The following is a 26,863-nucleotide window of genomic DNA, read 5'->3' on the forward strand; positions in this document are numbered from 1 at the left end:
TTAACAATTATCATTTTAACTTGATTGTTGGTTTTGGGTCACAGTCTTGCTGCATGACCCAGCTACGCTTCAGCTCACAGACAGATGACCTGGCATTTTCCTGTAGAATGATCTGATACAGAGCATAATTCATGGTTCTTTCTATTAGGGCAAGTCGTACAGGCCCCTGAGGCAGCAGAGCATCCCCAAACCATCACACTACCACCACCATGCTTCACCGTTGGTATGAGGTTCTTACTGTGGAATGTAGTGTTTGCCAAAAAAACACCTGGATAATCATCAAGACTATTAGAAGAATGTTCCATGGACAGATGAGTCAAAAGTAAAACTTTTTGGGCGACATGGGCCCTATTATGCCTGGCGAAAACCAAACACTGCATTCCACAGTAAGAACCTCACCTGTGAGCTGAAGCGGACTCACAGCTGGGTCATGCAGCAAGACAATGATCCAAAACACAATCTACATGAAAATCGTTAAAAGCAACACATTTTATGTTTTGGAAGGGCCTAGTCAAAGTACAGACCTAATCCAAATTGCGATGTTGTGGCAGGACTTGAAATGAGCAGTTCATGCTTGAAAACACACAAATGTCGCTGAGTTAAAGCAGTTCTGCCAACATTCCTCCACAGAGATGTGCTAAACTAATCAACAACTACAGGAAGCATTTGGTTGCAGTCATTGCAGCTAAAGGTGACAGTTAGCACGTAAAGGGGCAATTACTTTTCACACAGGGGAATTGGGTGTTGCATAACTTTGTTAGTTAAATAAATAAAATAAATACATTTGGTTTGTTATTTGTAAACTCAGGTTTCCTTTATCTAAAAATTTGTTTTTGGTTGAAGATCTGATAACATTCAGTATAAAAAATGTGCGAAAATAGAGAAAATCAGACAGAGGCAAATACTTTGTCACTGCACTATGTCATTTACAATTTTCAGTCTCTTCAAGACAGGCAGTGGAATCATGCACTAGCAGCAATTCAATGACTGTTGTTGTTCTGGTTCTGTGACGTACCCCCTCCCATCTCTCAGAGTAGGAGTGCTGATCTAAGATCAGGTACCCACCAGTCTGTATAGCACTCCTACTCGGTTTATTAAATACGGCCATGAGAATTTGTCTCACTGAGTTAACACATTCTCCAATTGAGTTTCAGTCAGAGAGAGAAATTACCCCAGTGCATAAAGCAATTATCCCAGTTATCTTCCCTCTCTGCTGGAAATGGGGTTGGATTGATGGCAGCCCACGATAGGATAAAGGGAAGAGTGAGGTAATCAGGCATAAATCTAATGCGAGCTGGGTTATTATGTTCCAATGAAACAAACATTTCATAGGCCTCCATGCATTAGCTCAGCGTTTCCCAACTCCAGTCCTCGAGTACCTCAAACACCACACATTTTTTGTTGTAGCCTTCGAAAAACATTTTAATGTGTACTGTTGTGGCTGGGAATCACCGCATTAGCTCACTGACAAACTTCATGGGCCAAGCACGTTGTTCCAAAGGGTGGGAGAATCAAGCTGATTATGTTAACTCAAACATTTCAAACCTATCTGCCCCTTATTTACTGTAATAAGAATAGTAAATGTGCCAACATGAAATCCCATTTTATTGGTTGAGTACACATACTTTGCAGATGTTATTGCAGGTGCAGGGAAATGCTTATGTTCCTAGCTCCAACAGTACAGTAATACCGAACAATACAAAACAATAAACACAAATCCAAAAAAATAAATATCAGAACAAGCAATGTCAGAGTCTGGAATATAAATATACAGTATGTGTATATGATGGTGTGTGTAGACAGTATATGCATAGAAAGGTTTGTACAACAGTAGTTATATAGGATGAGCCTTGACTAGAATACAATTAAGCAATAAGGCTCGAGGTGGTGTGGTATATGGCTAATATACCACGGCTAAGGGCTGTTCTCATGCACGACGCAACGAGGAGTGCCTGGATACAGACTTTTGTATATTGGCCATATACCACGAACCCCAGAGGTGCCTTATTGATATTATAAACGGGTTACCAACATAATTAGAACAGTACAAATAAATGTTTTGTCATACTCGTGGTATACGGTCTGATATACCACGGCTTTCAGGCAATCGGCATTCAGGACTTGTGTTTATGGATATTTTCACACAGGCACCCAGTGTATAATATAGTGTATATTCGGAAAGTATTTAGACCCCTTGAATTAAAAAATAATTATGTTACAGCCTTATTCTAAAATTGATTACAAAAACAATCCTCATCAATCAAAACACAATACCCTATAATGACAAAGCAAAAACAGTTTTTTAGACATTTTTGCTAATTTATAAAAATCAACTTAATGTAAGAATTCAGACTCTTTACTCAGTACTTTGTTAAAGCACCTTTGGCAGCAATTACAGCCTTGAGTCTTCTTGGATATGATGCTACAAGCTTGACACATCTGTATTTGGGGAGTTTCTCTGGGGATCTTCTCTGCAGATCCTCTTAAACTCTGTCAGGTTGGATGGGGTGCGTCGCTGCACAGCTGTTTTTGATCAGATTCAAGTCCAAGCTCTGGCTGGGCCTCTCAAGGACATTCAGAGACTTGTCCCGAAGCCACTCCTGCGTTGTCTTGACTGTGTGCTTAGGGTTGTTGTTCTGTTGGAAGGTGAACCTTCGCCCCCCAGTCAGATGTCCTGAGCGCTCTGGTGCCTTATTTCCTCCAGACGTGATGCTTGGTGAAGTTATCAACACATTGGTTGTAGTTCTCGCTTAGGAAAAACACTAGACCCCCAATACTCGCCTTTTCGAGACGCATACAAGGCCCTCCCTTCTGCAAACCAGATCACAAATACATTTTTCTCCTCCTTTCCTATAGGCAGAAACTCAAACAGGAAGTACCTGTGCTAAGGTCTATTCAATGCTGGTCTGACCAATTGGAATCCATGCTTCAAGATTGTTTTGATCACCCGGATTGGGATATGTTCCGGGTGGCTTCTGAAAATAACATTGACGTTTACACATACATGGTGACTGAGTTCATCAGGAAGGGTATAGGGGATGTTGTTCCCACAGTGACTATTAAAACCTACTCAAACCAGAAACCGTGGATAGATGGCAGCATTCTCACAAAACTGAAAACGCGATATGGTTGAATACCAACAGTGTAGTTATTCCCTCCGTAAGGCAATCAAGGCCCCACAAGGGCCCCTCCTGTACTCTCTGTTCACCCATGGCTGCGTGGCAATGCATACCTCCAACTCAATCAAGTGTGCAGACGACACACCAGTTGTAGGCCTGATTAGCAACAATGACAAGATAGCCTACAGGGAGGAGGTGAGGTCCCTGGCGGAATGGTCCCTCAACGTCAACAAAATGAAGGAGCTGATCATGGACTTCAGGAAACATATACGGGACCGCAGTGGAGAAGGTGGAAAACTTCAAGTTCCTCGGCATACACATCACTGAAAATCTGAAATTGTCCACCCACACAGACAGTGTGGCGAAGAAGGCGCGACAGCGACAACCTGAGGAAGCTGAAGAAGGTATTTAGCTTGTCCAGGAGCAAGGTGTCGGTGTCCGCGATGTGGCTGGCTTTCCCTTTATAATCTGCGATTGTCTGGAGTCCCTGTCACATACATCTGACCTGTTGGAATTGCGACTCCACTTTGTCCCTGTACTGTCGTTTTGCCTGTTTGATTGCCTTACGGAGAGCATTGCTAATCTGTTTGTACATGTCAGAGGCAGCTGGTTTGGTATTTGGTTTGGATGAGTTCTTTCTATTCGTCACAGTGGGAACAACATCCTCTATGCACTTCTGATGAACAGTCACGAGTCAGTGTATACGTCAATACCATTCTCAGATTCCGATTTGTCAGACCAACGTTGAACCGTCCTTACCAGTTACTTCCTGTTTAAGTTTCTGCCAATAGGAGGGAAGAAGCGTCATTCGCAGGAGAAAGAGATGGAGATATCGAGGATGAAGGTCAGTGTGCCTTGTAAGTATCCGGCGGAGAGTGGGTAATTAGTCTTTACCATCGGTCCTATTAGCCAATGTACAATTATTACATAATAAAATAAACGAACTACAAGCACGTATATCCTACCAACGGGACATTCAAAAATAATATCTTATGTTTCACCGAGTCGTGGCTAAACGACGACATGAATAACAAACAGCTGGCAGGTTATACACTGATTCTGCAGGATAAAACAGTAGCCTCTGGTAAGGGGCGGTGGTCTGTGTATATTTGTAAACAACAGCTGGTGCACAATATCTAAGGAAGTCTCGAGGTTTTGCTCACCTGAGGTAGAGTATCTAATGATAAGCTGTAGACCACACTATTTACCAAGAGAGCTTTCATCTATATAATTTGTAGCAGTCTATTTACCACCACAAACCGATGGGGTATGCCACCTGAGTCCGACTAAAAGCCCACTTCTTATTCCTCTTCTCTGGCGACGTCGTCTTGCGGCAGACCCTGGAATTAATGGAATTCGCTCTGGAAATTCAAACAAAGGAACCAATTCAAGTTGAATTTCTGGTCGAAATGCTGGTGAGTGACTGCCGATCTAAAATCCAAAAGGTGGCTAGAAGCTAGAAACAGCATGACAGTGTATTTCGGCACCATTAACATTGTTCCACTGTCCTCCTGTACATCACTGTGTTGGTAATTGTGTCTTAATAAGTATAATGATAAAAAACAATGAATCTGTAAAGCAAAGGGCAGCGAGGAATGTTTGGTAATGCTGCAAAACATGCTTTATGCTTTATTAAACAAAATAATACATCAATGGTGAAACGGATGACAGGAGAAGATGAGGAAAAATATCACATCCTGACTCGAATCTGAGTCAGACTCCTCTCTCTCAGCCACTGACCTGCAGTGGGAAAGACAGATTCTGTATTTGGATTATAGTGTTTTCGTGCAAAAAGGAATGTGAGACATCAGTAAAACACACCTACTTCCAGCTCAAGCTCACACATTACAACGAGTCAACAACACGAATGTAACTTTTAATACACAGAGATATTAAACACGGGAATTGAGATGAGTGCAAAATGTGTAGTCCTTTTGACAGAGAAATAACATGTTTTGGGGGAATCGCAACAAAGGGTTCTAATGAATGATCTTTAGGATAATGTGCTCACCTTCAGAGGAGTCTGTTTTGGTTACTGCAGGGCTGTGTGTATATGTGTGGTGCACACTTGTTTTAATTCCTACTGTCACACATACGATCCCTTTCATGCCTTCAATTCATTTTTCATTATGTGCTCTTAAGCATTTCCAAAGTCTAGTTGATTGAAACATAAGGCACTGGTATCATCTTTGGCTATAAGATATTAAAAGCATTCGGATTGAGTGGTTAAACTATTAGGTTTCACACAAACCTGCACATATGTACACACACCAGTTTGAAACCTCTTCTGGTAAGACATTAACTTCAGGACATGAGGGGCACAAGGGTAGTCTGTGAAGTGAATCCGACGTGCAGCTAACAGTATAGCTTCCTCCACTGTCTCTCTCCCCATACCGGGCTTCAACTAGTGATCCTCTGCTCGCAAACACACGTGACCAACCTCCTTGACAACGTACCAATCGATTGAGCTATACAAAAAGATCAAATTGGATAGCTCCATCTGCGACATTTCAAGCCAGCCTTGGAGTCAGCTTACGGTACATTCTTAACTCCGTTACATTAGCACAAACGTCTCTCACTCATTACTTAAACGGTCTCTCTCTTCCTGTAACACTGATATCAGATAATCATCTCTGATGACATCTGGTCATGAGCTCTTGTATAAAAAACATCAGTCCGGTAAATGTTTACACCTAAAAGCAAATAATTTAACATTTCACCCTGTTCAGCATCTTAAGGTACCTTTTCAACAGTAATTTAAGTACTTTAACACTCCTTCAAAAAAACCTCGACCACAATACTAAAAGATTAGAGTTTGGGATTTAAAGCAACGAGTGGTGATACACATCGCCACAGCAACAGCCAGCGACGACAACTTACTGCGATGAGTGGAGGGTACAGTACTGATAAGAGTAGTGGGGCATTTCTTCATCACCCCACCATGACAAAAGTGATCCTCACTCCATTTACCTCCGCTTGTCTCCTCTCAAAGACACACAGACATTTAACCATTTTATCTGAGTGAAGTGGTTCTGTTGGGTTAGCCAGGGTGCCAGTCTGGTTTTGCTTTGACCAAATTGTCATTTTGCCATGGCAATGATATAGCTAGCATACACAGGGACACCAGTCAACCAGGCTGGTAGGAAGTATTGTAGATATACTTTAGTGGCCATCAATGGTGACCCTTACTAGGACACCAGTCAGTCTCTGGGTAGAGGAGGCAGTGGACAGTCTTAAACCTAGAGAGAGAGAGAGACGGAGAGATAGAGGGAGGGGAGGAAGAGAGAGGGGGCAGATGGATGAAGAGAGAGGGAGAGATGAGCAATGCCGGGGGTGAGGGAAATGGTAAGACGAAAAATAGTTGGTGGAGAGAGAGGGGATAACCATTTACATGTAATTCACAATTCAGATAGAGCAAACTTTGCACTGAGGCAGAGGTTTAGTAAACAAGTGTAATGTAATTGTCTTGTGCATTACTGAATGCTGGGTGGATGTTGGGTTAATGTCTGATTACCGTGAGGGGTCCTCCACCAGGGAGAAGGCTCCTCCAATGCTGACCACATTCCTCCTGTTCTCAAAACCCCCATAGCTCAGAGTGACCTAGACACACACACAAACAATTGGTATCTGTTGTATACATCACAGACAAAAGACAAAGTAGGGTGTCTCTTTCACCCACACACTTGTGTGTAGACAATCTCTCTCTCTCACAGACAGACCCCCTCCTACACACACAGGCCCCCACCCCTACCTGTTCCAGCACGGTGTCTGTGGGCAGCCTCTGCAGGTTCTCCAGGTGGGAGTGGAAGAGGTGGGTGTGTGTCAGCGTCACCTCCAGCAGCGCCTCGATGATGTAACCGATAGTGCAGTCGTCAGGGAGACGGATCTTCTCTGCCGTGCTGATGAAGTTCCCCAGACTAGGGAGGAGGAGGACAGGAAAGGATGAAAAAGAAAAGAAAGGGGGGTAAGATGTGAGGTTGTGAGTGAACTGCTCAAAACTGTTTGGCTTAATAGCTTAACAGCTACAATAATATGTGCATCTGAAGAACATTGAGAGTGTTGAACTGTTCAAACTCACCTAGCCCATGGACTCATCTTGAGGGCCAGACCACGACTGATACAGAACCCTGCACCTCCTGTAGCGAACCAGAACTTCACTGACACCTAGGAGAAGAAAACAAGGGTCAGAGGTCAGGAGTAAGGGAGAGAGATAAAGAGAGAGACAGGAAGGGAGGCATAGACAGAACGACCGAGATGGGAGGGATGGAGCGAGAGAGAAGGATGGTCTGGAGAAAGAGACAGACAAACAGACAGGGTGTACTCACAGATCCATCACTCTTGACCCTCTCTGCAGCCTCTATGGGGTGGTCGAGGCTGGGCCGGCCCAGGTAAACATCCTGGGTGTGTTGGAAGGAGGACAGCAGCTTTAGCAGACTGGGTACAATCACATAGTTATCATCATCCATATGGCAGAACCATCTGGGAGAAGGAGGAGAGAGAATAGAAAGGGAGGGAAGGGGGAGGACAGAGAGAGAACAAATGTGTCCATATTTTCACTGTTTTTATTTAACCTTTAACCAGGCAAGTCAGTTAAGATCAAATTCAAATTTTACAATGACGGCCTACCCCAGCCAAACCCTCCCCTAACTCAGACAATGCTGGGCCAATTGTGCACCACCCCATGGGACTCCCGATCACGTCCGCTTGTGATACAGCCCGGGATCGAAACAGGGTCTGTAGTGACGCCTCTAGCACTGAGATGCAGTGCCGACGGACTGCTGCGCCACTCGGGAGCCAAATAGGCCAGTGTGTTCCTACAATCTGTGCTTGCCAGAGCTACTGTACGTGGAGACATACAGTCCTATCAATCTGTTGACACAGAATCTAAGACATATGCGTGAGATGTATTCTCAAAATAGGCCTTTCCTCTTCTCACCAGTAAAGAAATATAAATATTTCTTTACATAAGACAGGCAGTCTTCTGAAACTGAGCGGCTCAGTGGGACTACTTGGCCTCCCTGATCAGGGTAGGAGAACAAACTAACTTCTGAATTGGCTTCTTATTGGCCAAATAATGAAGAACTTAATCTATAGTTATGTTCTTAGCATGCAATGTGATGGTGAATAGCAGGAAGTAAGGTAAAGTATGTCAAGACTCACTTCCTCTGCGACTCGATGAACTTGTCATATTCCACAGACATCTTACAGCACAGGGCCTGCCGCGTGTGTGCTGCTGAACAGTTGGTGTTGACGACATTAGCCCCTGAGAGAAAAGATGAGGATGTTGAGTCTACTTATCGTACTACTGAGACAGTAATGCTAGGGTATCAAATACACATATGCCTGATAACATATTACAAGTCTTTCTAAGAACTCCAATCACATTTGATAAATAGTTACATTTAAGAAGGTACAGTGACAATAATTGCTCTCCTATTTGTACTTCCAGTATCCACCTATTAGAGTGTAGACTGACCTGCTCTCCTCCTCAGCTCCTGATCCTCCCCGTCAGTGAATATAAAGGTCTTGAGGAGACAGAGAGAGAGAGAGATTTGTTAACACTAAGTTTGTTTCCATGTATACACCCCCCTCACACACAAGACAGAGAGAACGAGAGAGAGCAAAAGAGAGAGGAAAGGGAAGAGAGATCAAACATGTGGCTTGCACAATGAGGCCTCCATGTCCTAGACCTATACTGCTGATTCATGGAGTGAAGCAGTTGGGTAAAACAATAACCAGACTATGCTAACTCAAACAACACTGGGCCCATTCTCCCTGGCACTCAGTCCCCCTCCTCCCCTTTACCCTGCTCGCCTCAACTATGGTATGCTCCCTCTTTCCTTTCCTCCTCTCTCTCCTAATTGTCTGTTACCCCTCCCTTCCTCCTGTCATTTATTCTTTCCCTCACTCCCTTCTGCCCGCCTGCCTCGTGCCCAGTGGCATGCCTTCACTTTCTATCCCTCTGTCCCCTTTTCATCTTTCTTCCCTCCCTCCCTCATCCCCCCCTTCTTTTATCCTCCAGTTGTCTCCTCCCTGCCTCGTGCCCGGTGGCATGCCCTCTCTTTCCTGTGTGCCCTGGGAGATGCTGAGCATCCGTGCCAGGACTGGTGGAAAACTACACAGGACACCACAGGCATGTGACACACACACACACACACACACACACACACACCACCACCAGGACGAGCCAGACCATGCCAGGCAAACAAAGACCTTCCCTGATCAAAGAGGGGAGGATCCAGTCACCCTGGCAACTCAGCAGATCCCTGGCCAGCCAGCAGGGCATAAATGGCCTGGAGAGCAGTGTGGTTGCCAGGGCCCGGAGGCAGTGTGGTTGCCGGGGCCCGGAGGCAGTGTGGTTGCCGGGGCCCGTTGGCTGAAGTTTTAAACAGATTTCTACCATGTTAAGTCAACCTGCAAGCCTGGGGCTATTCTGGCTCACTGTAGATGGTATAAATTCTCTGACAGGCTGTTAAAACAACACAAATGCGCAAAAAGTCACACACGAGAAAAGTGATAACATCTTGTTAAAACACTTCAAGATACTCTGGTTCTACTCCAGTTCATTCAAAGCTGCTACACCGTGCAGGAGAAAGCCTCCAATCCCTTCAATCTACAGTACCTTTCTTCCCTCCCTCCCGTAAGTCATTTTCCAACAGCTCTATTATGAACACTGTAGAAGGATTCCTAGAATAGTTTCCACATTTGAAATACTCAGAGACTAAAGCTGTGACTCAGTGTGGTTCCATGTCTTCTTTTCTTTCCAGAGAAATCTCTCCACATATATGGAGAGAAGGTTAGCCTCGTGTTCACTCAGCAAGACTGGAGCTAAAGAGAAATGGCTGCTTTGTGTTCTCACAGACTCCCCTCATAGGGTTTTAACAGGTCCAAATAAACCCAGCAGGCATCCTTTAAACTCCACTCCAGGTATACGTTGCCCATAGTCACAGACCTAGGATCAGCCCACCATTATTCTGAACCTTAACCACTAGTGAGGAAAACACAAAACTGACCTTAGATCAGTGTCTTGGAATTAGGAGCAACTTCATACTACTCCATAAACCTCACATGAGCCAGAATGTCTGTTGAAAGCCCATTCTATTTGACCCCATACACCAATCAGAGGCCTGTCTGTCTGTAGATCCCACTACTCTTTAAACCCTCTTGATTTCCAAACAGTAAAACAACTGATGAGCCTGACACATCCATATGATCTATAAATGAGTGGAACTACCCAGCTGCTGCTCTTAACTGAGGCTCATAACATTTTCCTTAGAGTGGCTCAACCTAGGCCATCATTTTAAATAAGAATCTGTTCTTAACTGACTTGCCTAGTTAAAAAAAAAAAAAAAAAATTGTTAAATTGTTGACCTAAAAGACTGAGAACTAGGCCAATGTCCTATACCTGTCTGAGCCAATGGTCAGAACAGTAGCAGTGGTCACACTTGTTCTTTTAGTGAATAGTTGTGCAGGTGGCCATTAAAAAGTAGACACACAGTGGAACGGTGGCACAATGCGGTCTTTGAACACTCCTCTCCTGGTCTGTGTCCCAAATTGCACCCCATTTCCTATATAGTGCACTACTTTGACCAGGGCCTGTAGTGCATTACAAAGAGAATAGGGTGCCATTTGGGATGCACCCCTGGAGCTGCCTGGGAGATAGGGTATTTTTATGTCAACACAAATTGAGCTGTGACGTTAGTTACTAAGCAAATTGGGCCAGTGTGTTTGGTCCTGTTAATGTGCAGCTGAACACTGGAACTCTTTGTCTTGAAGGGCCTCACTGCTGATCTGTTTTATAGTCCCAGAACAGACCCAGGATATGAACCAGTCACCCTATTCCCTATATCCCCCATAATCAACTGGCGAACAGCAGTCCAGACTCAGAATGGGGTCGAGCTTCGACCCCTGGTATCATTTAAACACAAGTAAGACATGGGAAAATGTGTAGAATTGCAGAAAAATAGCTTTAAAACAGCAAAAACAATTCTCTGCCCAATGCAAAATGTGTAGAATTACAGAAAATTTGCTTTATAACAGCAAAAACATTTCTCTGCCCAATGCAAAATGTGTAGAATTGCAAGAAACATGTTCTCTCCACCAGCAAGAGTTGTGTGAACAGTTTGGGGTTGCGAGGTGGGGGTTTGTTACTACACCGATAAATGACTATATCCATCCAGACCTTTGCCACCTAGGAAATGTGTGTGACCGGACATTCTAAAATAGTACTTGTGAAATCAGCATAAGTGTGAAAGTATGTTAATACGTGATGTATGTTGGCTATGGAAAAAAAAGAGTATGAAGTAGCCTACCCCTTCACTCACACAGCCTACCCCTTCACTCACACAGCCTACCCCTACAATTCAACGCTACACACCATTTAACACATGGGTATCTTTCTATAATATACTAGGTTATGGTTCTACCCTATGACACAGTTCTCACCAGCTGTGCTATTTTGCCTGTTGATCTATAATAAATTCTACAGCCTCCAGTTGATTACTGGAGTCAGGTGTGTTAGCTGAGGCTGGGGCAAAATCAGGCCCCCAAGGACTGGAGTCGCCCATCCCTGTTCTACAGCCTCCCATAGATCCCTGCGTGGGGAATGTTGATCTATATTCTACAGCCTCCCATAGATCCCTGCATGGGGAATGTTGATCTATATTCTACAGCCTCCCATACAGGCCTCTGTGTTTGGAGAAGGATAACACCAGATAATTCTCCCCACTTCCCCCTCCCTCTGACTTATCCCCTAAACACATCTCTCATTCCTCCTGTGGTGGTAGACCCTGGGCCCCCAGAGGGAGGAAGTTCCTGGGCAACCAGAGACTACAGGAGAGCAGGAGACGTGTGCATGAGGAACACACTGCTGTGTTTGCTCTCTCTCTCTGGAATCGCTGTCCCCCACCCCCTTTCTTCCCAGTTCAACCAGCCTTGCTCCCACAGATTCCTCCTGCCCTCCAGCCTTCTAAATGGTGGGTGGTGGGTGGTGGGGGTGGGCAGAAATTCCTGCACAGAGAGAGAGAGCAAACACAGCAGTGTGTTCCTCCTGCACACGTCTCCTGCTCTCCTCTAGTCTCTGGTTGCCCAGGAACTTCTTCCCTCTGGTGGCCCAGGGTCTACAACCACATACAGGCCCGCGTGAGAACACTTCCCCACGCTGCACATACTGACACACACAGGTCATGCCTTTCCACCCTTCCTGCACACACACGCTGTCATGTGCTTAACCATTCCATGTCCCCTGGCCACCATGGGTACATACCCACCCACACACACTACGGCCAGCAAGACACTGTTCTGTAGAGCATCGGTTCTCTCCTTCTGTACCATCACTACAACTCCTTAAATTCTATCAGCATATCGATTGTGCTACCAGGGCTGGTAAAACCCTGGATCATTGTTATTCTAACTTCCGCGACGCATATAAGGCCCTCCCCCGCCCTCCTTTCGGAAAAGCTGACCACGACTCCATTTTGTTGCTTCCAGCCTATAGACAGAAACTAAAATAGGAAGCTCCCGCTCTCAGGTCTGTTCAACGCTGGTCCGACCAATCTGATTCCACGCTTCAAGATTGCTTCGATCACGTGGATTGGGAAATGTTCCGCGTTGCATTAAACAACAACATTGACGAATATGCTGATTCGGTGAGCGAGTTCATTAGCAAGTGCATTGGCGATGTCGTACCCACAGCAACTATTAAAACATTCCCAAACCAGAAACTGTGGATTGATGGCAGCATTTGCGTGAAACTGAAAGCGCGAACCACTGCTTTTAACCAGGGCAAGGTGACCGGAAACATGACCAAATACAAACAGTGTAGCTATTCCCACCGCAAGGCAATCAAACAAGCTAAGCGTCAGTATAGAGACAAAGTAGAGTCACAATTCAGACACAAGAGGTATGTGGCAGGGTCTACAGTCAATCACGGATTACAAAAAGAAAATCAGTCCCGTCGCAATCGCAACCACACTGCACACTGCCCTAACCCATCTTGACAAGAGGAATACCTATGTGAGAATGCTGTTCATCGACTACAGCTCAGCATTTAACACCATAGTACCATAGACCCTGGGTCTCAACCCCGCCCTGCGCAACTGGGTACTGGTCTTCCTGATGGGCCGACCCCAGGTGGTGAGGGTAGGTAACATCTCCACCCCGCTGATGCTCAACACTGGGACCCCACAAGGGTGTGTTCTGAGCCCTCTCCTGTACTCCCTGTTCACTCACGACTGCGTGGCCATGCATGCTTCCAACTCAATCATCAAGTTTGCAGACGACACTACAGTGGTAGGCTTGATTACCAACAACGACGAGACAGCCTACAGGGAGGAGGGGAGGGCCCTCGGAGTGTGGTGTCAGGAAAATAACCTCACACTCAACAAAACAAAGGAGATGATCGTGGACTTCAGGAAACAGCAGAGAGAGCACCCCTCTATCCACATCGACGGGACAGTAGTGGAGAGGGTAGAAAGTTAAGTTCCTCGGCGTACACATCACGGACAAACTGAAATGGTCCACCCACACAGACAGTGTGGTGATGAAGGCACAACAGCGCCTCTTCAACCTCAGGAGACTGAAGAAATTTGGCTTGTCACCAAAAGCACTCACAAACTTTTACAGATGCACAATCGAGAGCATCCTGTCGGGCTGTATCATCGCCTGGTACGGCAACTGCTCCGCCCACAACCGTAAGGCTCTCCAGAGGGTAGTGAAGTCTGCACAACGCATCACCGGGGGCAAACTACCTGCCCTCCAGAACCCCTACACCACCCGATGTCACAGGAAGGCCATAAAGATCATCAAGGACAACAACCACCCGAGCCACTGCCTGTTCACCCCGCTATCATCCAGAAGGCGAGGTCAGTACAGGTGCATCAAAGAAGGGACCGAGAGACTGAAAAACAGCTTCAATCTCAAGGCCATCAGACTGTTAAACAGCCACCACTAACATTGAGTGGCTGCTGCCATACATGTAAAAAATGTATCACTAGCCACTTTAAACAATGCCACTTAATATAATGTTTACATACCCTACATTACACATCTCATATGTATATACTGTACTCAATACCATCTACTGCATCTTGCTTATGCCGTTTTGTACCATCACTCATTCCTATAGCTTTATGTATATATTCTTCATCCTTTTACACTTGTGTGTATAAGGTAGCTGTTGTGAAATTGTTAGGTTAGATTACTCGTTGGTTATTACTGCATTGTCGGAACTAGAAGCACAAGCATTTCGCTACACTCGCATTAACATCTGCTAACCATATGTATGTGACAAATCAAATTTGATTTGACTCTCTACCCCAGCATCTGTCTCATTATGGTCTTGTATATACAGATCACTGAATCCCAGCCAGAGATACAGGTAACTCAAACTTAAGCATACATCATGCACTGATGGGACAATACGTTAGGATTGGGCCATAGTAGCTGAGGTTATGAGGGGTGGAGAACACATGGACTTCTCATCTCAGAGAATCTGCTTCAGTTTTACTTTATGGCTCCACTGAACATCAACCATTGCTTTAGTGGAGGATTCTAACCGTGCAGATGAGGAAACACCCAATATCACACCAAACAACCACAAGACCAACAGAGATTGGCAGAAGAGCCAATAAGATGGCTTGGCATCAATTCATCAAGATGAGTTACGCATGTGGTTTGTTAGAATCCTTATAGAACCCGATCCAAGCAGTCAATTGATTCCAACTGGCCTTTATGCTCTTGACGCACATCTCGTCATTCTGAACCACAGGAGCTGATACTCTTGCCAAGGGGGGAGAAGTTGTTTATTTAATGGTTGAGATGTTTTTCTGAGATGAGTTCCAAGTGCTTGAGCTCTGTGCTGACAGGGAGTGAACTGGGTATCTGCAATGTCCCAGATGTCTCTACTTTTGTAATAGCAATAGGAAACCCAGATGTGGGCCAGCATGGGGGCATGGATCTGCAGTGTTGGCTACAACAACAAAAAAGTTTTGTATTGGATAGGTGCAGTGAAATGTGTTGTTTTAAAGTGTCAGCCATAGTTTCATGACATCCCTTGAGCAAATTAGGTTTAAATGCCTTGCTCAAGGGCATGTCGACAGATTTTTTTACCTTGTCGGCTGGGGTAATCAAACCAGCGACCTCTTGGTTGCTGGCCCAACGCTCTAACTGTTAAGCTACCTGCTGCCCTATGGCTAAAACCATCCCTATGAGCACATGAAGACATTGGAAAGATGTTGAAAATAAATATTTTCAAAATCTTGTGTTCACTGGGATAGAATCTTAAACCAGAATTTGCCATAACAGCACATTTCCTCCACTTCCATGTTCTATATGATAATCAAACCCTTGTTGAAGGAGTAGAGTCAACTATTAAGAGAAATGGACCTGCAGTGTAGTTGCAGTGACATGCAGCCCATGGTGCTAGAAATTATGTTCACTCTTTACTGTTACTACAGCTGCTTGGAGAACAGAGAGAGGGGAAGGAGTCCTTGTGTACTCTAGAAACATGCCCTGTCTGGAGGTCTTGCTAACAGTACAAGACAAATGAGATGATCTACCATGTCGACAAAACATAACCTGGGGGGGTTATGACATAACAAATACCCTTATCCAGGGCCATAGGCTGCATCTGAACCACTGCCAAGTTCAGACTTGAGTGAGTGTGTGTGTGTGTCTGTATGCGTTCCTCCCTACCTGTTCTTTGGCTTTGGACACCCAGGTCTGGAACAGCAAATCCAGTCTGGACTTGTGGTACTTCCTGGTGGTCTTCACCGCTATGAAAATGTCTTTCAGCTCTAGAGGGGTCCTGGACCGAGACCCTCCAGCCCCCACCACAACTCCAGCTCTGTGGAGGAAGTCCTCCTTCGGCCCTGTCTGAGAGTCTGTATGCTTCCCATTGCCCTGGGTGTCACCTCGACCATCTGTATACACCCAGTCCCCATCCCCAGTCCTCTTGGTCTCTCTGGGTGTGCCCTGCCCTATAGATCCACCATCAATCCCATAATTTCCCACTGTCACTTTCCCCACATCTGCCTGGAGAGGGACCACCAGACCTCCAGGGTGCTGGGGTTTTTTGCTGGCACCTGTGCCCGCCCGGGCAGGCTTGGTGTGGGCCCGGGGCTGAGGCAGGTCCCCCTGATGCTGTGAGGGCTGGAGGGCAGGGATGAGGAGCAGCAGGAGGGCACAGAGGGCCAGGGAGAACAGAAAGCAGAACTTGCTGACACCCATCGAGGAGACATGCATCCTGATTGGCCGCTGGAGGGGCCTTTCAGCCCCCGGCGCCAGCTTTGCTTCCCACTCCACCGCGTCCCATCTTTATGACATCACACAGGAACCTGAAGAGACATCACCACCCCCCCGAATAATAAGATGACAGTGACACACTTGAAAACCTAATCTGAGTGTATGGATACTGGCTCCTGCATGGGTTTACTCTACCCTGGGTGCCAGACAGACTAGTCCGTTTCTGCATCTTGGCCAGGTCGCAATTGTAAATGAGAACTTGTTCTCAACTTGCCTACCTGGTTAAATAAAGGTGAAATAAAAAATAAAAATCAATAAAAGGGCCAAGATTTCACTGTACAACTCTATATACATTCTGATTGAGTCCCTCTTAAATGGCAGACCTGTAAAGTCTGGAAGTTCTCCTCTTGGCACATTGTCACTCATGCCCTTCCATTTGCCAGTCAGTTTATACAGGTCACATTTCATTGACAGACTTACCTTCAGTGTGTGAGCAATTTCCTGTTTGCTGCTATTTTCAGAGGCAATGATACCTCAACCAGTAGCAGATGTCAGTTGTAGGAAGCAGAGGGATGTAATCAAACCCTTTTTTCTTTACTAAAATTAGCCCCCTTAGTAAAATATGAGCTCTCAGCACAGATATGTGGATATAGCATGAAGGATGGTATGATTTATGAGAGTTATACATAATTTACAGGGGGAAATAAATAAATAAACATAATGCATAACATTTCATATTTTGGTGCCTGGTTTGGGATTATGCAAATCTGCAAATCTGGTAGATGCAAATCTGCCAGATTGGGTCACTGCCAATAGAAACAGGTCTGACTGCTGTGGGCTCGGTCATTTAACTGTAGAGTCCACAACAAATGTATGAAAACAACAACGCGATTAACCAACATTATTGGGTCTTATAAAGGTAACTTTAAAGTTTACGGGGATGTTTAGGAGTTGTTCCGTGTGCATGTCGTGCACATACGGGTCTATAGGCTGTCCTACGGTAAACAAAAGAAAGACAAGAGTGTTCAGTCAAAAAAAAAAAAAATCTATGAAAAACCCTGTATATGACGAATTACTTAAACACTTATTCTGTGATCACGAAAATGCCTTATACTTACATGGAAACAAAATAAATCACGTTTTTAATCCGATGTGCCTCCTCCCAAATGCAGCAACAAAACACCAGGGGAACTGGTCACCAAAAATGAATTAAGTGAACAGAATCTGATCAAAGAAAATGAAAATACAATACAGGGTTTCCAGACGCTTTTATACTCAACGATCTTCTCTTTTTTTTGTCTCCTCGTCTTGACTATGATTTGATTGGGCTCAGATTTTAACCATCAGCAGCCCGCTTTCTCTATTCGACCGCGATTAAGAAGCCTAGCTGTGCACTCATCCAGTCAAGTGCAAGCGAGTCAAACAACGTCATTTGTTTCTATTGCGATTATAAACGACCTCTGTTTCTCGGATTCTTCTCAAATCACCTACTGTGTGATTCTCGCTCCAAACGCAAATCCTCTGAAACTGAGCGCCCTCTGGTTGATGCTGACCTGGCCTTGCAAATTAAATGTCCCTGTGGTGTAGTAGGCTACAGCTGTTGGGGTCGCCACTGTGTTGCTATTTTCGCTCTGGATGTCGTAGGCTCTTGTAGCCTATTTTGTGCTGACAATGGAAAAAGTTGTCAGACAAAACAACTCGCGGCAAAATCCCTCCTGTAGGCTTAGCCAACTAGTGTGACAACGTTTTTTTAAAAAACGTATTCATCCCAAGGGTGACCTCAAATAAATTGTTAGAATTTATAATTTCAGTAATTCATTTTTAATATCTGAACTAGTTGTATCTTAATACAAATTACCATCAGTTTGCAACTGTTTTTTGTTGTTGTTGATATAAATATTCCACGTTCAAAACAACTGAGAACTCGTTGAAACAACTGGGAACTCGGAAACAAACGATCTCCCATTGGTAAAAATCGATCTGGGAATATCGGGCCTCTTTCTATAATTCCGAATTTTCAACCTGAATATCACTGACGTCAATGTTTGACCTCGTATTTTTCCGAGTTCGGCGTTGATTTGAACGCTGCAACAACACTGCCTCCGACACATCTGGAGCAGCGCTGACGTCATTACGTAAAGAGCCCTGTGAACCCATGCCCCGGATGTGATAGCGAGCCGTTGTTTGTTGCTGTAGACTCAGATTATCCATCATATTACATTTTAGTCATTTAAAATACACTCTTATCTAGAGCTATTTACAGTAGCGAGTGGATACATTGTACATTTTTCTGGTCCCACATGGGAATAAAACCCACAACCCTGGCGTTGCAAGCGCCATGCTCTTCCAACTGAAACACGGGACCATATCGACCAGTTAATCGACTGGCTGCTCCAACAATGACAATAAATGTCTTCAGAAATGGAAGGCAGTCTGGAGAAGGCAAGATCAGGTGGGACAATTCTAGCCAATGAGAGGACAGATACGAGTGTGATAACAGGCACAAATCCGATATAAAGTGTTTTTTTTTCCTCAAACTTGGCAGGATATCATGTATCCTACTTATATCAGTACACTCGTAACAACGTAAGCATTACCAAACGTATATTCGATCAAATAAGCCTCAAGTAGAAAACAAGACATTACTTTTTTGTTAACTAAATTCGACACTCATTGATCTCCATACAACAACTCCTCCCTTGATCAGCGGGAAAAACGCCACCTGCTGGAGAAGACAGATTTAGGTCCCAGTTATCCGTCTCGCTTCGCTTCTTCCTCTCTGCCGCTGAACGTCACAGACCGTGAAAGATGCCTTTGCCCGTGCAAGTATTCAACTTTCAGGTAATAATGAATCTATTTGGATGCATGTTTACACAAAAACGGTATGCGGGTATGCACGTGGAGAAGGCTTTCCTCGCGCTTAACTGGGACGGTGGGTACTCCGATAAACACGCAAGCCTTGCATACATCGGGAGTAGCTTGGGCCGCTAGCAGTACTGGCAAGCTAACTAGCTAGGCTAACTTTAGTACGTTCATATAGCTAACTCTACAGCGTTATATTTCCATTCACTGTTATTCTATACCAACTGACTAGATGTTAGAATGACAAAAAAAATTGAAAGGTGCACCCCAGGAAACTGTTCGCTGGTCATTTATGGTTTCTTCAGGCACTTTGACAGTCATGCTAACTAGCTAGTTCTGTTATTGTAGTTAGTTGACTGACCTGTTATCCAGCTAGTAGTAGTTTAGCCATCCCTTTTTAATTTTGTTCAGCAACACATGTACATTGTGTCTCCAATGTAAGTATCCAGTGGGACATGAGCGATCTGTCTATTGTGGGAGTGTCGTGTATGTATGGCTATTTATTACCTTGGTAACCTGGTTGCAGACTGTCAGTATTCCCCTCATTGTGGCACGCTGCTATGACACTTGTCAACAGTATGTACAGATATCTTTATTTTGGCAGTTAACACTTGATAAAATCAGGGATACAAATTATATTGAAAGCAGGTGCATCCACAGGTGTGGTTCCTGAGTTAATTAGTCAATTAACATCCCATCATGTTTAGGGTCATGTATAAAAATTGCCGGTTATTTTGGCTATCATTGCTAGAAGAAGATATCTGTGACTTTGAAAGAGGGGGTCTCAAAAGAGCAAAGGGGGTTTAAAGTGTGTTTGTAAATCACCTGATCTCAACCCAATTTTTTTTATTTGACCTTTATTTAACTAGGCCGTCATTGAAAAGTCTTATTTTCAATGACGGCCTAGGAACAGTGGGTTAACTGCCTTGTTCAGGGGCAGAACGACAGATTTTTACCATGTCAGCTCGGGGATTCAATCTTGCAACCTCTCGGTTACTACAAAGCTCTAACCACTTGTCTACCTGCCGCCCAAATTTTAGGAGGTTCTGTAGCGGCACCTGAGACAGTTTTCCATCACCATCCACAAAACAACAAATTATGAAATTTTCGTGAAAGCATGGTGTCGCATCCCTCCAACAGAGTTCCAGACACTTGTAGCATTGAAGCTGTTCTGGCAGCTCGTGGTGGCCCAACACCCTGTTAAGACACTTTATGTTGGTGTTTCTTTTATTTTGGCAGTTACCTGTATGTTCGCTCTTCTTCAGGGGGTTGTTGAGCCCATGCAGATAGATGCTGACCCACAGGAGGACCAGCAGAATGCACCAGATGTCAACTATGTGGTGGAAAACCCCACGCTGGTATGGTCTATCTATCCAGAATTTCCCCCTACTGGCATTGTAAAGGCGGGCTTGTTTCTTCTAGATGGGACTCAAATACCACACAAATGACATTTTTGCTGCTATTTAAATGTTAAACTGAAATCAAAGGAATCTGTAGAAGTGGAATACCCCACAAGACATGCCACTAGAGGTCTCTTCACAATACCCAAGTCCAGAACAGAATATGGTAGGCGCTACATAGAGCCATGACTACATGGAACTCTATTCCACATCAGGTAACTGATGCAAGCAGTATAATCAGATTTTAAAACAGATACAAGTACACCTTATGGTACAGAAGGGACTGTGATGAGACACACACAAACACGAGCATACAAATAATGTTGTGTGGTGGTATTATACATGTTGTATTGTAGATATGTAGTGGTGTAGTAATGTTATATGATGTACTGTTTTATGTGTAATGTAAGTGCGTTAATGTTTGGATCCTTAATAAATAGAAATGCAGACTATTGAGTGAAAAATCAACATGTTTAGGCTTTTGTCCCACTGAAGTTTGTGTGTCTTTGTCTCCCTCTCTCTAGGACCTGGAGCAATATGCATCCAGCTACTGTGGTCTGATGCGTATTGAGAGGCTGCAGTTCATTGCAGAGCACTGTCCCCAGCTCCGCGCCGAGGCCCTGAAGATGGCCCTGTCTTTTGTCCACAGGACCTTCAACGTAGACGTGTATGAGGAGATCCACCGCAAGCTCACAGAGGCCACCAGGTAGGTGTATCACAGCATAGCCTAGTACCCTCCAGCATAGCACAGAGAAGGTACAACAATACTACTAGTACATAGTATGTTATTTTTCATTGTTGGTTTGGAAAGTGCTTTTTGTTTTTGTTAAGTGTTTGATTGATTCGAGTGTGTGTGTGTGTGTGTGTGTGTGTGTTCAGAGAGGTCCAGGGGGCTCCAGATGCTGCGGTGGAGGGCGGGGCAGTTGAACCCCCTCCTCTGGACACAGCGTGGGCCGAGTCGACCAGGAAAAAGGCCCTGCTCAAACTGGAGAAATTGGACACTGACCTGAAGAACTACAAAGGCAACTCCATCAAAGAGAGCATCAGGTGGGTGGGAGACGCTACGGTTGTTAGCATCAAGTAGATAATAAACCGATTGGGTAATCCTCACCTCCAAGAGGATCGCCCTGAGCAATGTGCGTCTGTTTGCGTCTGTTTGCAGATCTTGAAGTAATCACTGAGTAGTTGACTAGTAGTAGTAGTTTTTTAATGTAAGGTCATTTGGAATGGAATATTTATTTGTGGATCAGTGATTCTGCATAGTGCTTTGCTCAGGCTTAAGGGGAGGATCTGAATTTTTCTTTCCTGACCTTTCTTCCTCTCTGGTACTGGCCCAAACGCTCTCTATAATAATTTCTTTCACCTCAGGAGGGGTCATGATGACCTTGGGGACCACTACTTGGACTGCGGTGATCTCAGCAACGCCCTTAAGTGCTACTCCCGAGCCCGAGACTACTGCACTAGCGCCAAGCATGTCATAAACATGTGTCTTAATGTCATCAAGGTATGTCATCGTTTATCATAATGACAGTTAGTGGTCCTAGTTTTTTGGTCAATGCTCTTAATCCTGATGTCAAGTCTGGAGGGCAGAAGGGCTATATTCCTCTTTCATTCTCTCTCAGCCTCACTTGTTCTCAGCCTCTTCCTTTCTCTGTGATGTGATTAACTTCAATGACTAGCACTAGAGGGCGATATTGATATGTGTCCTACAGGCTTTCTTACTGAGTTTACTGTTTTCATCTATCAGGTTAGCGTCTACCTCCAGAACTGGTCCCACGTCCTTAGCTATGTGAGCAAAGCTGAATCCACTCCGGAGATAGCAGAGGTAAGTCGTAGGTTCCTCTGAGCCAGAGAGCATAAGTCCTCTACTGTCTTAAAAAAAACACAGACGTGTCCATCTTTATTGAGGGAATATATTTATTTTTGTTTCAGCAAAGAGGGGAGAGAGATTGCCAGAGTCAGTCAGTCCTCACCAAATTAAAATGTGCTGCAGGTAATTCACTCACTCTTTGTTGTTCTAAAAAGAGATGTACATACTGTAAGTGTTTTCACCTGTTCTCTAGAGGGTATACAACTCACTAACAGATGCCAATCTTCAACAGGTGCAGACACTCATGCTAATGTTTTGTTTCAATGAAAATGCATTTGTTTTAAACCCTGTTCTGCTTTGATTAGATTACAAAGTTCTCTTCCCACACTCCGGTTCATTTGACCTCTTGTTCTTTCTTCTTGTTCCTCCTCCACGTCTGTATATCTGTTACTGTCCGCCAGGCCTAGCTGAGCTGGCCTCCAGAAAGTACAAACAAGCAGCCAAGTGCTTCCTGCTGGCCTCTTTCGACCACTGTGACTTTGCTGAGGTTAGTCAGTCTGCCTGCCTATCTGTGTAGTACTTTAAAGGTGATGTCTGTGACTTCCCTGTGTTGTTCTGTGATAATTTGTGTATTGTTTATCAACAATTGGGAAGGCAACAACAGCTAGGACAAGGGTACTTGGACAATTGTAAAGACGATTGCTGCTTGACAAATTCTAATATTTGTATTTTTTTCTGTTGGCGTTGTACCAACCTCCTGTATTGTGTGTCCAGCTCCTGTCCCCCAGCAATGTAGCTGTGTACGGAGGGATGTGTGCCCTCGCCACCTTCGACAGACAGGAGCTACAGAAGAACGTAATCTCAAGCAGGTGTGTGAGCGCGCAAACGCCTGTGTATCTTTTGTATAAATGGTGTATGTTTTTCATGTAACTGACCGAGCTGTGTTACCATCCACAATACTCTATTCATGTATTTTATGTCCTCCCAGCTCCTTTAAATTATTCTTAGAGTTGGAGCCTCAGGTCCGTGACATCATCTTTAAGTTCTATGAGTCAAAGTACGCTTCCTGTCTCAAAATGCTGGATGAGATCAAGGTGAGATTGATCTAATTAATGATCTATGATTATCAATCGATCCAATGATTACATTGATGTGAAAAACATAAAATGGGTAGCAAATCATTTGAAAACGGGAATTCAACGAAGTAAGAACCAAGTAACATGATTTCTTAGCTATGATGTATTTTCCTAGTGCTGTATTTTCATTATGTTGATAACACATATTTGAAACCTGTCCTAAATGCAGACTGCCTTTCTTATTTCTCAGGATAACCTGCTGTTAGACATGTACCTGGCCCCCCACGTACTGACCCTCTACACACTGATCAGGAACAGAGCCCTTATACAGGTGAGACGGACAGGTGAGACTGGGGACAGGAACACTTTTCCTCCAGTACTCCCATATAATACTGAACATCATGGACATTCAGAGTATTCTGTTGTTTTCCTTATAGACTCACAACTACGGATGGGTTTGAATAGTCAATTAGTCAGTCCCCCATAGTCGTAAAAAAATAAATAGGCAATCGTTGCGTCTGGGGGAAAGAATCGGATACAAAACCTTTCTCTCTCTAACCACGTTTCCATCCACAGTTTTTATGCGAGTAAAGTCATACTGTAAATTTAAAAAAGTGACCGTTTTCGGTCTAATTTTTGAAAATGCTGACAGACAATTTGTTTGTTCGACATGGTGGGATCTTTTTGTGTCTGTAAAATTAATTATGTGAGAAATGGAGGTGTAAATGCCTCTGAGCACATATTGTTATAATAACCATCATCAACAACGTATGCGGATTCTAGAATATTCACATGAAAATCTCATGGAAACCTGTCACTTCTAGCTCAGGCAGCAATCAATAGTACATTTAGCTGAGGAAATGTGTCTGAAGGACACTGACTCCTGGGGTCAAACATCTACAGGGGTTGCATTCCAAATGGCACCCTATTCCTTCTATAGATCACTACTTCTGACCGTTAACTGGACTAGCAGGTGAAGTATGGCACCTAAAATGGTTGTTTTGCTAATGTTATTTAATATCATGCCCTAAATTAGACATTGTTCTTCTGCTTGACCTCTTGGTCTCCTTTTTCTGTTTTACTGCAGTGGAATGATGGTTGGGATACTTGTTGGAGGGTGTGAGTTACGCTGGTGTTATTTAGATTGTAAATAATAAATATGTAATCAAAATAGTTTGATTTGGGGATCATTAACATTCAGAGCAGGTTCTCTCTCCCCAGTATTAATGTGTGTGTTTGCTGTAATGTACACTTCTTTTTTTTTTTTGTGTAGTGGCGTGGGCGAGGGTCATGCATGCGTGTGCAGTACCTCAGTCTCTACTTTTCATTTGCATGTATGACTAAGTGTGTGTGTGTGTGTGTGTGTTGCAGTACTTCAGCCCGTACGTGTCTGCAGACATGACTAAGATGGCCCAGGCCTTCAACACCACGGTGCTAGCTCTGGAAGACGAACTCACCCAGCTCATACTGGAGGGACTTATCAATGCACGCATAGACTCCCATAGCAAGGTAACACACTCAAGAGTCAAGTCACATATACACCCCACCCCCTAGCTCTCTCACTCACACTAGATGAGCTCCGATCACTCTTTCATTGTTTAACAGTTTATAATCTTATAATACAGCATGGGATGTTGATTTGACAGTGACCCAAATGGTTTGCCACAGCGCTCTTATCCCCAGCCTCTCTCTCCTCCCTTCTCTCTTTGAGATGCCAAGCACATTTATGTACAAAGAGACTATGAAATACTCTCCCTCCTCATCCCAGATCCTGTATGCGCGTGACGTGGACCAGCGGAGCCACACATTTGAGAAGTCTATCCACATGGGCAAGGAGTTCCAGAGGCGAGCCAAAGCCATGATCTTGCGAGCTGCTGTGCTGCGCAACCAGATACACGTCAAGGTACCTCTGCACACAGGGTCTCCCTGGGGTTTTCAGGCTGCTCTCTCTACTCATCTATCTTGCCCCCCCCCCTTGCCTTTTATCTTTAGGATATGGATATCTCTCAGAACTGATATTTCTTTCTTTATTTTGACATCCGTGCCTCACTCAGCCTCCCTATCAGTGCCGCCATCTAATTATCTCCTTTCTCTCTTTCCCTTTTCCCATATCCGCTTTGTCTTCCTTTCATTCTATCTCGTTGACCTCTGGTCCACCTGTATTTTCTACAGGCCGTCCTCCCCCTCTCCTCCTCATCTCTGTTCCTCTCAGCCATCCACTACTGCTCATTTCCACACATCATTGGCTCTGAAATAAAATGCCTTTGATTCAGAGGAGGAATCTCTGTCGTCTCCCTCTCTCCCCAGTTTGTCATGATCTTACAGTACCAGAGAATAGTTGCAACACTTTTTATATTGTATGCTTGGTACATTTTCCTTTTGATACATATACTGTATGTTCTAATGTCTGAAGACTGGTAAAGGCATCAGAATGCAGGATGAGAAGGAGGTTTTCCCCCTTGTCTTTGCTTATAGAGGATGTCAACCACTCAACCTTATTTTTCTCTCCTCCCTTTTCCCTCCCTCTCTCCAGTCTCCTCCCAGGGAGGGCAGCCAAGGTGAACTCAACTCTGCCAACAGCCAATCACGAATGAGCACCAACATGTGAACATTCCCATGAGACCTCTGTCTTACAGGAAGTTACCATGTCAGGGGGGGGGGGGGGGTCTGCCAGGGGGACCTAGCACCCCCCCCCCCCCCCCCCCCCCCCCCCCCATCTGAGGATCCCCCTCCTCCTGCTGACTCAGTGCTGCATCTTTTGCCTGCAGAAAGAAAAATACTGAGACGTCAACTTCAATAGGCTGTGTCTTAAATGGTGCCCCTATTCACTATATAGTGCACCACTTTTGACCAGGGCCTATAGAGCTCTGGTCAACTAGTGCACGATATAGGGAATAAGGGAGCCATTTTGGATGCACAAAGGACTCTGGTCATGTGGGAAGTGAACAGTGGTAGTCTGTGGAGATACTTGATGAGCAACCTGAGTGTGTTAATGTTGTATTGGAGAGGCTGTGTGTGTGAGTGTTTAGAGTTGAGTGGCGCTCAGTCGCGTCACAGTACTGTCCTCTTTTTCCTAAGATGCACTTTTCTCTTTCTTTCTTTTCTTTCTCATGATTGATGTGATACATCCATTAAGAAATTAACAGAACACACACTTCAGAACCAATGTCCACAAGATCTGATTTTAAAATAAATGTGTATGATAATCGGAAGCTTGGTCAGGACTTTTGTCTTCTCACAATATACCTTTGTTTACCAGTTGCACAATAAGCCAATTTCCCACACACCCTTAACATAGTTTATTTATTTAAAGACCAGAATGTTAATACTGAGATGCAGTTTTTTAGGAAGATT

The 26,863-nt window shown here is 44.5% G+C and overlaps 2 protein-coding genes across 7 annotated transcripts; one reads left to right on the plus strand and one right to left on the minus strand.

Annotated features, from left to right (window-relative positions):
* Nucleotides 1–4,716: 4,716 nt before the first annotated feature.
* rfng (RFNG O-fucosylpeptide 3-beta-N-acetylglucosaminyltransferase) lies at nucleotides 4,717–19,842 on the minus strand. 4 transcript variants are annotated; one of them, XM_021576223.2, is made up of 9 exons: nucleotides 19,731–19,842; nucleotides 15,813–16,453; nucleotides 8,596–8,644; nucleotides 8,280–8,382; nucleotides 7,445–7,598; nucleotides 7,198–7,283; nucleotides 6,871–7,036; nucleotides 6,634–6,719; nucleotides 4,717–6,358 (listed from the first exon to the last, which is right to left on the minus strand). In XM_021576223.2, the coding sequence occupies exons 2-9, from the start codon at nucleotides 16,359–16,361 to the stop codon at nucleotides 6,292–6,294; spliced, it is 1,260 nt and encodes a 419-aa protein (XP_021431898.1). In that variant the 5' UTR covers nucleotides 16,362–16,453; nucleotides 19,731–19,842; the 3' UTR covers nucleotides 4,717–6,291. The 4 variants fall into 4 exon arrangements, with proteins under 4 accessions (XP_021431898.1, XP_021431899.1, XP_021431897.1 ...); XM_021576224.2 differs by lacking the exon at nucleotides 19,731–19,842 and adding an exon at nucleotides 19,585–19,695; XM_021576222.2 differs by lacking the exon at nucleotides 19,731–19,842 and adding an exon at nucleotides 17,480–18,237.
* Nucleotides 18,527–26,721, plus strand: LOC110499226 (COP9 signalosome complex subunit 1). Of its 3 annotated transcripts, none has more exons than XM_036956051.1 (15): nucleotides 18,527–18,947; nucleotides 19,069–19,202; nucleotides 20,489–20,581; nucleotides 21,148–21,329; nucleotides 21,503–21,670; nucleotides 21,992–22,127; nucleotides 22,371–22,448; nucleotides 22,556–22,616; nucleotides 22,895–22,980; nucleotides 23,208–23,302; nucleotides 23,422–23,527; nucleotides 23,760–23,840; nucleotides 24,881–25,018; nucleotides 25,278–25,412; nucleotides 26,043–26,338. In XM_036956051.1, exons 2-15 carry the CDS (start codon nucleotides 19,170–19,172, stop codon nucleotides 26,115–26,117), a joined length of 1,467 nt encoding a protein of 488 aa, XP_036811946.1. In that variant the 5' UTR covers nucleotides 18,527–18,947; nucleotides 19,069–19,169; the 3' UTR covers nucleotides 26,118–26,338. The 3 variants fall into 3 exon arrangements, with proteins under 3 accessions (XP_036811946.1, XP_036811947.1, XP_021431895.1); XM_036956052.1 differs by having other exon boundaries at nucleotides 18,527–18,813; XM_021576220.2 differs by lacking the exon at nucleotides 18,527–18,947 and having other exon boundaries at nucleotides 19,170–19,202; nucleotides 26,043–26,721.
* Nucleotides 26,722–26,863: the final 142 nt, after the last annotated feature.

Source organism: Oncorhynchus mykiss, chromosome 20, assembly GCF_013265735.2.
Source record: "Oncorhynchus mykiss isolate Arlee chromosome 20, USDA_OmykA_1.1, whole genome shotgun sequence".
NCBI lineage: Eukaryota > Metazoa > Chordata > Actinopteri > Salmoniformes > Salmonidae > Oncorhynchus > Oncorhynchus mykiss.